Raw genomic sequence first — 11918 nt, forward strand, 5'->3', positions numbered from 1 at the left:
AGTTTTCTTGTCCTTGCAGGCAACGTTTAATGATTCCAAATCAGAGAGTGCTTTCATTGTCAATGCCTTCAGTGCCGCAATGTATGGCCAAATTCCTGGATGGGCAGTCTTCACAATCCCTATTAGCTTTTTGTGGAAAGACTCTAAGCTGTTATTAGTCCTATGCTTGTGGTTGTGTCTAATCGATAGCACTGCGGTTCACCATCATCAACCTTTTTGCCTCTCGCTGTACATGAAGGATATTTGGAGCACTGCAGGTACTTTGTTGTCACCTTCGGGGTTTTCACTGATCTGTTGATATGCAGCAGGAATCCATTGTGAAGAACTTCCTTTTTATGTTTTTGGACATTTTGTATTTACAGTCTCACTCACCTCAAACCAACACAAAACAAACCCATAACCAGCGGCTGGCCAGGGAGCAGGTGGGAGTGCGCGGAAAGGAGTGCGCATGTTTCTGGTGCTTTTGAGGGAGACTAACTACAGTATTACTTCGGAGAAAGTTTTTTCGGAAAAATTAAGATTCGGAGGAAAGATATTCGGACAAATTATGGTTCGGATAAAAGTTTTTCGGATATATTATATTTTTAACTTCGGATCAAATTTTCGGATGAAAGTTTTCGGACAAATTCCAGAAAAAACTTTCGGACACAATTATTTCGGACACATTAAGGCCCCTCCCCGAAATCGCGATAACGGCCCTGACGCTCTGGGACAATTCCGCTCTGTGCGCCCTGGAAAGCACTTCTGATTGAATTTCGTGACAGCAAAGAGCCAATTTCCTGAAGCAAAACTTTCCAAATACTCGTTCACGGTCATTGTGCCACATTCAAGTATACAATTATTACAAATTTCACGCCCTCGCCTCTCAGGTGGAAATTGAAATGAAGTTGTACATTTGTATTTTATAAGGAAATAGAAGTTTTATTTTAAAATTTTCATACAGAGAAATGCTGGAAGATTTGGTTTGCACCAAAAGCGAGAAATCTGGTTACTAAAAGATTTGATAATTAATTCGAAAAGAAAACAAATTTAATGCTTTTAGGTTTAATTTCGTGGTTTGACCGTCCTCTCGGCTGGTGCTGCGATTTTGGCAAATCCGGAGGCGTCAAAAACGGGCACCAGCTCTCTGATCCGCGTGCCCATCATTCCGTTGTTGCTTCCGAAGGCGCCGAAGGTTTCGGACAACACCGAGCCAGGATAGAATCCACCGCTGACTCCAGCTTTGCCACAGACCGACGTCTTTTTCATGGGCCGAGCAGCTTCGGTCGGGAAGAAAGTGGCGCCGAAAAAATCAAGGCCGTTTTGCAGCAACGCGTTTGCCTCCTCCTGAAAAATACCAGAACGTTTTGATTTTATTTATTGATTCTTTCTTGCTACACTATAATTAAAAAGCTGTAATTAATAGATTAGAAGACTTTAAATTAATATTAAATTTTGTTTATTCTTTAAACAATGCTTATTATTTTTATTTAAAAATATCGTTTAGGAAGTTTTCTAGATGATTTATATTTTAATATTTATATATAATTTAAAAAATTATTTATTACAAAATTATAAAATATAAATTCTTACTGTTAAATAATTTATTTCTATACCGCATTTTAAAGACAAAATAAAAGTAATCTAATTAAATCACGTGAAAATATTAAGTTTGAAAATGAACAATACATTACACAAATGTCACAAATCCTATTTGTTTGCCTAGTAATGATTTGAGACATATTTCTTCAGATTGTATTGCCTGATGTTAATATATTAACAAAAATATTAACATAAAAATAATCCTAGATAGATATCCCTCTTACGTTTTTAGATAAAATAATACATTTCCCTTTCAAAGGACATTTTTAGACTTTTGACCGCTGGCTTCTGTTATTGGGTACGGCCAATAAAATGTGTCATTTCGCCAAAAAGGGAGCGTGTCTTGGAGGGCATCTCGCGCAGCAGTAAAAGGAGGAAAGGAGCTGTACTTAAGATTTCATCTGACGAGAGAGAGAGAGCGCGCGAGGATAAATCTCAAAAGGAATAAAGAGTGGTTATTTAAAAGAGGTGCGCGCGTCCGCATTTCATATTCATGGCGCTTTTTTTACGGCGGCCGGGCTGAAATTTTGACAAATTGCGTGTAGATTTGCGGCGAATCTGCTTTTTCCGCCGCCACACTCATAATTTAAATAGAGAAGGGCGCAGCACAACCCTCGAAACGACGCGCACTATCACCAAATGGCATCAAATTATCGCCACGGTCGCAAAAGCACCGTTTTTAGATTACGCTGCACTTCTTGTTCTTCTTTTCAGATGGAAAAAAGCTGCAAGTGGTGCCCCTGAGAGGAAATTGCAGCGGTCGATCGGGGAAAGAATTGCGTGATTCGCAAGACAGGGCGAGAAAAGTTTGAGTCATTGTGTTTTAGGGCCTAATAAAATTATCAGTAATCGCACGTCGGCGGCGGCGGCGGCACCAACTTTTGCAGCTGTCAAGAGTGTTATATTTGCATTCGCTGTGTGTTGACTTTCCAATGTGGGTTTGATTTATTATGCAGAAGGAAAATTCGGGTGAAAAATGATGTTCCCGACAATTTCGTGCTGACAAATATTCAGCAATAACGGAATGGAATTTTGAGGCAGACTGAAAAATGGAGGCAGCCATAAATATTAAAAGGGCAGAAATTGCAATAAATCGGCAGGGAATTTTTTGTCAGAAGTCGCCGGAAGCCAAAAAGAATAAATCTATTTCATGCACAAACGTTTCTGCAAAATAATCGCAAATAACTTTCGCATGGTTTAACAATTTTTTTGATAAAAAATATTTATTCTATAGATAACAATATAGAGTAATATATAATACAATACTTTGCAAAAATTATTTGAAGCTGTAATTTTAGAATTCCTAGTAATACGTTTTCATTAGGAAAGCTTTAAAATTGGTAAAATATTATTTTAGGTAATCCAACAATAATTTTTTTTATTAGATATCAAAGAATAATGCTTATACGGCAAATCAAAAATTAAAACTAATATTTAAGACAGTTTAGCCCTTAATGTTATTCAAAATTGTTCAAAATAACAATCTTTCAGCTCACAAGTAAAATCCCTTCATGGCCGAAACACGCTTTAGATCCAAAAGCACAGCGGCCATTAATATTTGAAAGCCGTGGTGGTCGTAAACCAAAATTAAAAATCGCGGCGTCCGCCACAAATAATGCACGAGCAGTTGTGCATCCATTTTTCATGGCGGCGCCTGTTTAATTTCTTTTGCGGATCGCTTTGAATAATTGAGGGCGATGCAGCGAGCGGTTATTATTACCCCACCCTCTTAGGCCACCTGCAGTGCACCTGGTGAAATATTCAGACCGCTAATTACCACGTGTACATACCTGCGAGCCGAGAGTGATGCGCACCAGCGGACAGTAGCCGGCCACAGCGTTGTTGGTGGCGGTCGCGGCTGCGGACACTTGAATTAGCGGCGTCGACGGGCCACTCTTGTCCGCACTTGAAGCCGCCCCCACGCCTCCAACGGGGGTGGAAAGAGACGTCGACGACGAGCCGAGGGTCGGTGCTGAGGTGGAGTGTGTGGAGGAGACCACGCGGCTCACCTGAATATTGAAAAAAGATTCAGAATGTAATTTCCAAATTTCTTTTGAATTATATTTTAGAATTTTAGAGACATCCCATTAGCTATCATCGTCTGTTTAAATAAATTGTAGAAATTTTAGATATTGTTTAGTGTGTGAGTTGTGCAAAAACTTATGATTATATTCACGATTTAATGTATATAGGAATTTAATGTGTATTGTTAAATAAGAGTATGAGAAATAAATAAAAATGGAAAAATGCAAATAAAAATTAAAAAAGACCAAGTGAAAACAAAATATTTTCTCAAATATTTCTCTATATCACATTTATTTTTTTATTTTTCCACTTTTGAAATTAAACTAATTTCTTCTCCAAAATCCTTTTTTTTTTCTTTACTCATTTTTTCCCACTACATTATAATTTAAAATTTAATTTTGCACATTCAGATATCAGTTTAAAATTGTGTACTTTGATTAAAAAATAATATCAGACATTGGAAAAAATAAATGAAAAAACGTACTTTACCTCAACAACTGACTGGAGCTTGAAGAGAGCATGGCGAATGTCTTCCACTGGGATGCTGTCTGGGACGTCCAGTGCATAAACGACATAGGTCCGCATCGGCCGACATGGAATCACAATTTTCTTGTAAAATCGTGCACCAGTCACCTACAATTAAAACAAAAAATAAATTTCAATTCATTGTAGAAATTTATCAATTTTTTTAGTTTTAAAATCAGGAATTTTCACGTGTGCATTTATTTTAATACAAGATGTGTTTGTGAAAGTGTGATCATAATTAGGAAGAAGGCAGAAAAAACATGAGCCGCCGGGTGAAAATGTATAAGGGAGGAAACGGCACAGTGACTGAAATATAATTGTTGCTTTTCTGCGGAGACTCTCGAGACAAATCCTCTCAAGAAGTTTTTCGTTCTTTCTTTTTTTTCGCTGCTTTATTCACAGCGAAGGCGGCTTTGATCAGAAAACGCAGAGGTTTGTTTGAGAGAGAGTTTTACCTTGTGGAAACCCTTCTTGTAAACAGCGGCGCAGTCGTCTGGTTCGGCGAATTTGAAGAGAATGCCGGTGGCCGTTTTGGTCAGCGAGAAGGGCGCGCGGAAGTTCATCTTGTCGACAATGGCCTCGGCCTTCTCGAGCGTCAACTCGTTGCTCGGGGTGAGCAGAAAAGCGCCTTTGGTCAGGAAGTGCCGCTCCGTGTCCGACAGCTCCAAGTCCGAGCCCTCCTCCTCGCCGCTGCTGTCCCCGAAAGCGGCCGCCGCCGCTGCCGCAGCCGACTGCTGAAGCACGCAAATCGATTTTCCGTGTGACATCAGACCGGCTTAATAAAGACACCAAAGCACAACACAGACGCCACAGATCAAAGTTCCCTTTTCTTTAAGTTGATTGATTGTTCCACAGCTTAATATTTTTAGGGAATAGCTGTTTTTATGCGCAAATATTAAGAAAGCTGGCAAGTCTCCCAGAGTGGTGGGTAAAAATTATTTTAATTTTTTTTCTATTTAATTCAACCAGGATCTAGAGAATCTTCTTTTAAATTGTTGCTTCCCATTAAGTTTCTTATCAAAAACACGAAAGTTCTTTACAATATAACATTTTTTTATTTTTGTACTTAATATTTCTAATGAATTTTTTAATATTTTTTCTCTCTGTTCTGCTCATTATTAGCATTTTATGCACAATTTGCGTGTCTTTTTTAAGGAGACGTTTTTATAGATTCTCTTTTTTTTTTATTCTGGTGGCTATTAATTATGCAAGGGTCTCGGCGGGCATTGCAAAGTTGAAAGAAACAAAGCGAGTGCAATTAAGCTGGTCTTACCTTTGAGGTGGAGAGGCTCCTTCCGGCCTTGACTGCTGATGTCATGCCGCTCTTCTTCCTCGCCGACTTTTCGCCGCTGTTATTAGGCCGATTGTTGGCCCCACCCTCGCCTCTTTCTTCCTGTTGCTCGGATGCAGCAGCGGCAGAAGATGCACCAGTGACGTTCTCGTCCAGGGCATCCGTTGACATCGCCACAAAGATGTTTGCCGCCGCCCGCTACTTAAATTACTACATGAAAATAAATTTCAGGATAAACAATTATGCTAAGAAATTTAATTTTAATTTTTATGATTTTAAATTAAGAAATTGTTTTCAAATAATGTTAATGATTATAATAAATATCCCAAAAATAAATAAAAGTCAACATTATTTTGAAAGGCGACTTAGTAGAGTAATTTAATTTATAATATTTTGATATTTAAAAGATAATATGTTTGTAACGTAATTTTTATATAATTATACTGTTAAATTTTATGGATCTTGCATTATAAATCATATAATTGCATAAAACTCGCTGAAGTCACTGAAGCCATTTCACCATTCAATTTTTGAATTTTTGTCTTATGTAATTCTTTATTTGTTTAACTTATTGCTAAACTAATAATAGTTAATAAATTTAAAAATTGCAATTAAGTATTTTATCGTTCATTGTATCATGATAATGCTATAAATAATCGCTGGGATTTATAAATAAAATCTAAATTATTTGCAAAAATTTAACAAATTACAATAATAACCAACAAAATCAGTAAAATGTAATAATAAATTAAATTTAATAATAACTATGAATATATTAGCAAAAAAACATTTGAATTTTAAATATATGAACGTTTCATGGATTGCTACTATTATAACAAACTATATTCATTAATGAAAGAAAAAAATGAATGGAGGAATAAAACGTTTGACTTACGTGCGTCCGCGACAAGGCGATATCCTGCACTAATAATTGGGCTTGCTGTTGGAAGAGCGTGCGTTTGGCGATCAGCTCTTTTTATACTAGGTCCTCCCGCCCAAAAGAAAAGCAACCCACCCACTACGAAGATGACTTCATTGCGGCCTTCGTTTTTCATTGTGCTCTCGCGTGTAATTGAAAAACCCTGTGCCATTATCTGCCGTGCCACGATCAAACCCCGTATGGCTGCTGATTGAGCTCAAATTGGAGAGTGCAATTTCAATCATTCGCGATCGACACCTCCCTGCAGCTTTTCAATTTTTGTTTCGCCCCATTCTCATCCGACGAGACCAATAATCACTTTATAATTGAAAAATTTGGCACCAGCACCAGCACGTTGGCCGAAATGGCCCTTTTTATTGCTGTGTGTGTGTGTGTTTTTCCCTTCTCCGTAACAGAGTGTGTGGTAATTGGATGATTAATGAGACTGTTAACTGCCTCGATTGCAATCAAGCACATTTATATTGGCGTCAAATTTCATTCCAGTCCTATTTTTCGGCGCTTCCTGTCATGCAATCAATTGGATAATTAGACAAAGCGTGAGGCCTTGTTTGTTATGGGAAAAAAACACGCTGACACAGAGTTTGTTGTTTTATCTCACAATTGCTTCCTCAATTTGACCAAAAATGAACCAGTAACAATACTTTTTCTTAAAAATAAAAACACTAAAAATATTGAAGTATCAAATTCATATGAATACTATTTTTTAGTGCGTAAAAATTTTGAATTTTATGTAAAACAAATTGGATGTTTAAAAAATTGTAATGTAATATAGATTTTTTTTTAAATATAAATATCACTTCTTCTAGAAAATCATTATCAAAGCTAATATTGTATATTGTTTATTAACATTATTCCTCTGCAATTCTGCATAATGAAAAGATTCAGTTTTTCCTTTTTCTACTTACATTTGTAATAATAAATCAATTGCAAAATAACCAATTATAACTTTCCACCAGTAACAAAAACACCAAAAGTTCACCGATACACAATTAACCACTTCTTGACGCAGCTCAAAGGCAAAGTAACACGTACACTTCAAGCCAATCAGTTGTAAGAAACACACCCACATACCCACAAAATTTAGTCTGGTTTTATCTAGATATATACCAATATTAAAAATTTTGCCGTGTAATTTTAATTTATATTGAGTTAAACTAGTTTTTATTTATTTCTATATTCTGTATTTTAATGTATCTCTCATTAAAAAATATTTTATATTTACTCATCAAAGCTCGAAGTAGTGTGAGAGTAAAATATAAAAAGCTGCATATTTTGCCTGCTCTGAACAAACACGGGCCTTTTCCAGTAGCGCGCACTGCGCTGGCAGAGACCCTTTTCATTTTCCAACATTTTCGCAAAGTGAAAACATTTTGAATTACGACACGGCGGCGGCTCTCCAACTTTCACATATTTATCAAATATAGCGCGCGCAGCCAGAGAGGACACTGCATAAAAAGTTGGCACGACTGCTAGCATAACTTTTTGCTAGTCTCTGGCGAGCAGTATGCAACCAGTCCGGGTGATAAAAGCGCCAATTTGCATACCTCGCCTTATCACACTGGCCCGGCGTGGTGTGCGAATAAATTTACTCTTTCTTTCTTTCTTTTCCTTCCTTTTGCGCCAAAGAGGCTCAAGTTCACACACGTGCCCACACGCTATTTAATTGTCCTCGTAATTAAAAAATGCCGGGCTATAATTAAAAAATTCCCGTTTACCAGCGCAGAGAGGACAAATAAAACAAAGGCCGGCTGGCAAACAACAATAAAATAATGCCGGGTTAATTTTTCGAGGGTGCCGAAGAGCTCCATTGCCGCGCGGCCGGCGTCTGCTGGCGACAGATGACAATGATGAGGACGATAATGATTTTCGCCGGCTCACTAACTCTCTGCCCAGAGAATAAAGTCGTCTCTGCTCCCTCTGCCGGCGTCTATTACACTTTTCAAGAATAATAGAGAAAATTCGTGCAACGTGTCCGCGATAATAAAGAACGAGCGGCGCACACGTTTGTAATATTTAACTTTTGCTCGCTCTATCTCTGCTGCGGAATTATTAGTGTGGCTCACTTTTAATGACAGGCAACGCGCGCTCTAGGGCTAATTACTGTTTTGCAACATTTCGCGCCGTGCTGCGTCTTCTCTCTTAACTAGTGTGAAAGTCTGTGAAGTGCGCTCAGAGGAATACACTTCTACGGTGAAAAATTGTACACCATACATGGAACAAAAACAACGTGCTGACACCGACTTAATGAATAAAAAAAAATTATAATAACAAACCTCTCATTGAAAAACTGAAACAAAAATCAAGAAATAAATCTACAAAGTTCATGATTTTAATTTTATTTCAGCTCTACGTTGGAAGGACTGTGTGGATTTAATCAATAGGGCTAATCACATTTTTGAACGACTCAAAATTACTCAATTGGAGCTATATTTTTTTTTTTTAATTTTTGCCACACTGAAAAAGAAAAATGTAATTATACTTTTTTTTTTAATTTTTGTGACCGAAAATTCATGCAATAATAGCAAACAGAAAAGTCGTGCAGAAAAAAGTACCACTGGGGAGTCTGGGGGTTATTAGATCACATCAAAATTGTAGCTGCCACTTTTATTTATTTCAGTATTTTTATTTGATTGAAGTTTGAAATTTTTAATTAATTTTTTAACCAATTTTATATTTTCAGTATTTTGAAATAGAAAATAATTGTGAATAAAGATTTTGTTTTTGTTTTTGGAGCAAGTCAAAATCATTCCGTTAGGCTAATGCAATAAGGGAAGGGCTTAGCGAGGGCAAACTTTGGATGCGGAGAGGCCGCGCGTTGTATTTGCGCACGCCGTTTTGCCAGCAATAAAGGTGGAAATATGTTAGCCGGAACAAGCCTGGCGGAATAATACGTCAAAGCAGAAGAAGAAACACGAGCTAGCGCACGAGTAATTCATAACAAACACTCTGCGCTGCTGCAGCTTTGCCGCCGCTGTTGCTGCTGAGCAAACTTTGCGACGGCGTCGTCCTAAATACACAGCAGCACAATTGTGCTGAGAGCGAACGACGAAAGAGAATTCCGGCAGCCGCACTTTGGCGGCCTAATGATAATCATAATAGCAATAATAATACACAAAAGCTCCCGGCGAAATGTCAACTGCGCGCACCCGAGATGCAAAATAAACCCTTTGGCGCCGTTGTTTGGGTTATTTCCACCACACTCCATCATAGCCTTTTGCATAAAATGATTTGTCCAGCAAATAAATTAGAAATCATAAAATTAAATACATCTTAGTTAGTTTGTCCAAAGACTTGAGAAATTAAAACTTACTTTTTAATTATCGTCAGTTTAGCCTATATTATTTTCTAGTGATTTAATAACTAGAGACTTTCTTTTATAATAATTTTACTTTGAATTTACTTGAATAATTTGCACTTGGAAAAAATTAAATCAATTGCCTCCAGCATTTCAGAACTGCGATAATTACAGAAGTATGTCAATAAAAATCGTCATTCATATTTGGCAACTCTATACATTTAAAAAAATAAATGGATTATTATTTGTTGTTAATTCTCACGCAATCTCACGTGAATTAATTTGATAAAAAAATGAACGTAATTGTATTATTTTCTGAACAAAATAGACTTTCATTAATTCAAATTAATCCATATAATGTAAATTATAACAATAAAATGGTTGTTTCTATAGAATATCAGGTACAAAATAATGTTTTTTTGTTCGATTGGTGTAATTTCACACACATTAATATTTTTTTAATTTAACATTTTTTTTTGGCTAGTCTTTTACAAGTTTTATTAAATGGTTTAAAAATGTACACAGTGCGTCAATCTTTCGTTCTCGGTATTTTCATTTTCAGAGATTTTTTGGCACTGGAAAGTTTTATTGCAAAAAAATATATATTTAACCAGATTGATATATATTTTGTCGTTATCAGATTTTCACAGATTTATCCTCTCGTCTCGCCTCTCGTATTTTATTTTTTCACCTCACGAGCAATTTTGACTGAAACGCCGGTTACTTTATTTACAGGCCGGGTGTTGCAAAAGCGGATCGTCGGTGCTTTTAATCAATTGATGGCTCATTCGGGCGAATTTTCGCCCGTGAAGCTCGGAGGGGATTAAGAGTAGGTGTGGATGCAGGTATAGAGAGACGTGCTTTTGCTTATCCGACGGCGCGAGCTCGGCAAACTGCTGGTGGCGCATTTTGCAAGTTAACACCTCCGACGGGCCCGGCAGCAGCATCTCGCTCGCGCTGCGTTATAAAAGTTCAAGTGGGCTTTAAATTTACAGCCAAAGTTTACAACATGACACGGTATGCTCCTCTGCGCTGGTTCGTTTAATACTATAGGTGTGCGGCTTGATTTTTCACCTTTCCACAGCTACGCGCCCCACATATTTTATAAGTTGCCTCTGACGCGGAAAAAACGAACCGCGGTTTTAGAAAATAATCCCTTATTGTCTGAAAAATTTCATGAGATTAGTTTAATTTGTTTGAAAGATCCACTTCAAGATTAATTATGTGCTTATATATTTTTTTGTAAAATCTTATCAAATAATCCAAAACCATAATTTTTCAAAAACAATTAGCGGTCGCTTAAAAGTTTGACCAATTTTTATATTTATTATCATTTATTCTATTTTCAAATCATGTTAATTGATGTATCAGCGGTAATTATATACAATTTTTTCTGCTATAGATAAAAATTTCAAAGGCTTCTAAAATATTTTGTGTGGAAATATTTGGCGAAACTGAAAATAAAACTATTATAGAAAAACAATGTTTCATGACTCAAAATTTGAAGAGTAAAATTGATATTATTATTTATTATCTGTCATGCTTATTTAATAACTTAATATCTTCATGAATGTATGATTTGTTTGTTTGAACTCTTCAGAAACAAGCACATCACATAATCGACTTGAGTCACGAATATAAAAAATAAAAATTTATTCTTAATGATCTTTTAAATTGGAAATTTTATATTGTCGTGAATTTTGCTCATTTACTGAATAGACAATTCATCATGTTTTTATTCGTTCATTATTGAATCAAATTCATAATTTCTTAACAAAATCAAAATATACATCAGAAAATTATTTAAAAATAAAAATTTTGTGCTCAAAGTTACAAGACTGCTAAAAAATGCTCAGATTTTGTTTTGAGTTAAACGGATTTGAAAAATAAATGGCTGCGAGCTTAAATTATTTACCAGTTCAGTCATTCCAATCGCCATCAAAGCTCATTCTGTTGAAAAGATACAGAAAAAGCAAAGCCTGCCTTGAACTCTTTTTCTCATTTCGCGAAATGATTAATGGCGAAAATTCTGCCGCCTCATTTGCTTGCAGATCAATCTCCATCCGCGGGCGCAAAAATTTATTACAAAAATTCTCATTGCGCGTCTTTGCCGCGCTGGAAAAATTCACATCGCGGAAAATCCTTTCCTCGGCCGCGCGCAAAAGGATTAAAGCAATTTTATTTAAATGGAGAGCGGCTCTATTTCTCCCTCTCGTGCAAATCCTTTGAAATTCTCTCTGCTATATTTTTGCACGTTCATC

The 11918-nt window shown here is 36.5% G+C and overlaps 1 protein-coding gene across 2 annotated transcripts; it reads right to left on the reverse strand.

The window, feature by feature from the left end:
* Positions 1-909: 909 nt before the first annotated feature.
* On the reverse strand, positions 910-6400 carry LOC132195991 (uncharacterized). 2 transcript variants are annotated; one of them, XM_059618348.1, is made up of 6 exons: positions 6318-6400; positions 5405-5632; positions 4587-4862; positions 4096-4239; positions 3372-3590; positions 910-1326 (listed from the first exon to the last, which is right to left on the reverse strand). In XM_059618348.1, the coding sequence occupies exons 2-6, from the start codon at positions 5591-5593 to the stop codon at positions 1045-1047; spliced, it is 1110 nt and encodes a 369-aa protein (XP_059474331.1). In that variant the 5' UTR covers positions 5594-5632; positions 6318-6400; the 3' UTR covers positions 910-1044. The 2 variants fall into 2 exon arrangements, with proteins under 2 accessions (XP_059474331.1, XP_059474330.1); XM_059618347.1 differs by having other exon boundaries at positions 4587-4865.
* Positions 6401-11918: the final 5518 nt, after the last annotated feature.

The sequence above is a fragment of the Neocloeon triangulifer genome, unplaced genomic scaffold (assembly GCF_031216515.1).
Source record: "Neocloeon triangulifer isolate White Clay Creek 2 clone unplaced genomic scaffold, ASM3121651v1 ptg000011l, whole genome shotgun sequence".
In the NCBI taxonomy this organism is placed as follows: domain Eukaryota; kingdom Metazoa; phylum Arthropoda; class Insecta; order Ephemeroptera; family Baetidae; genus Neocloeon; species Neocloeon triangulifer.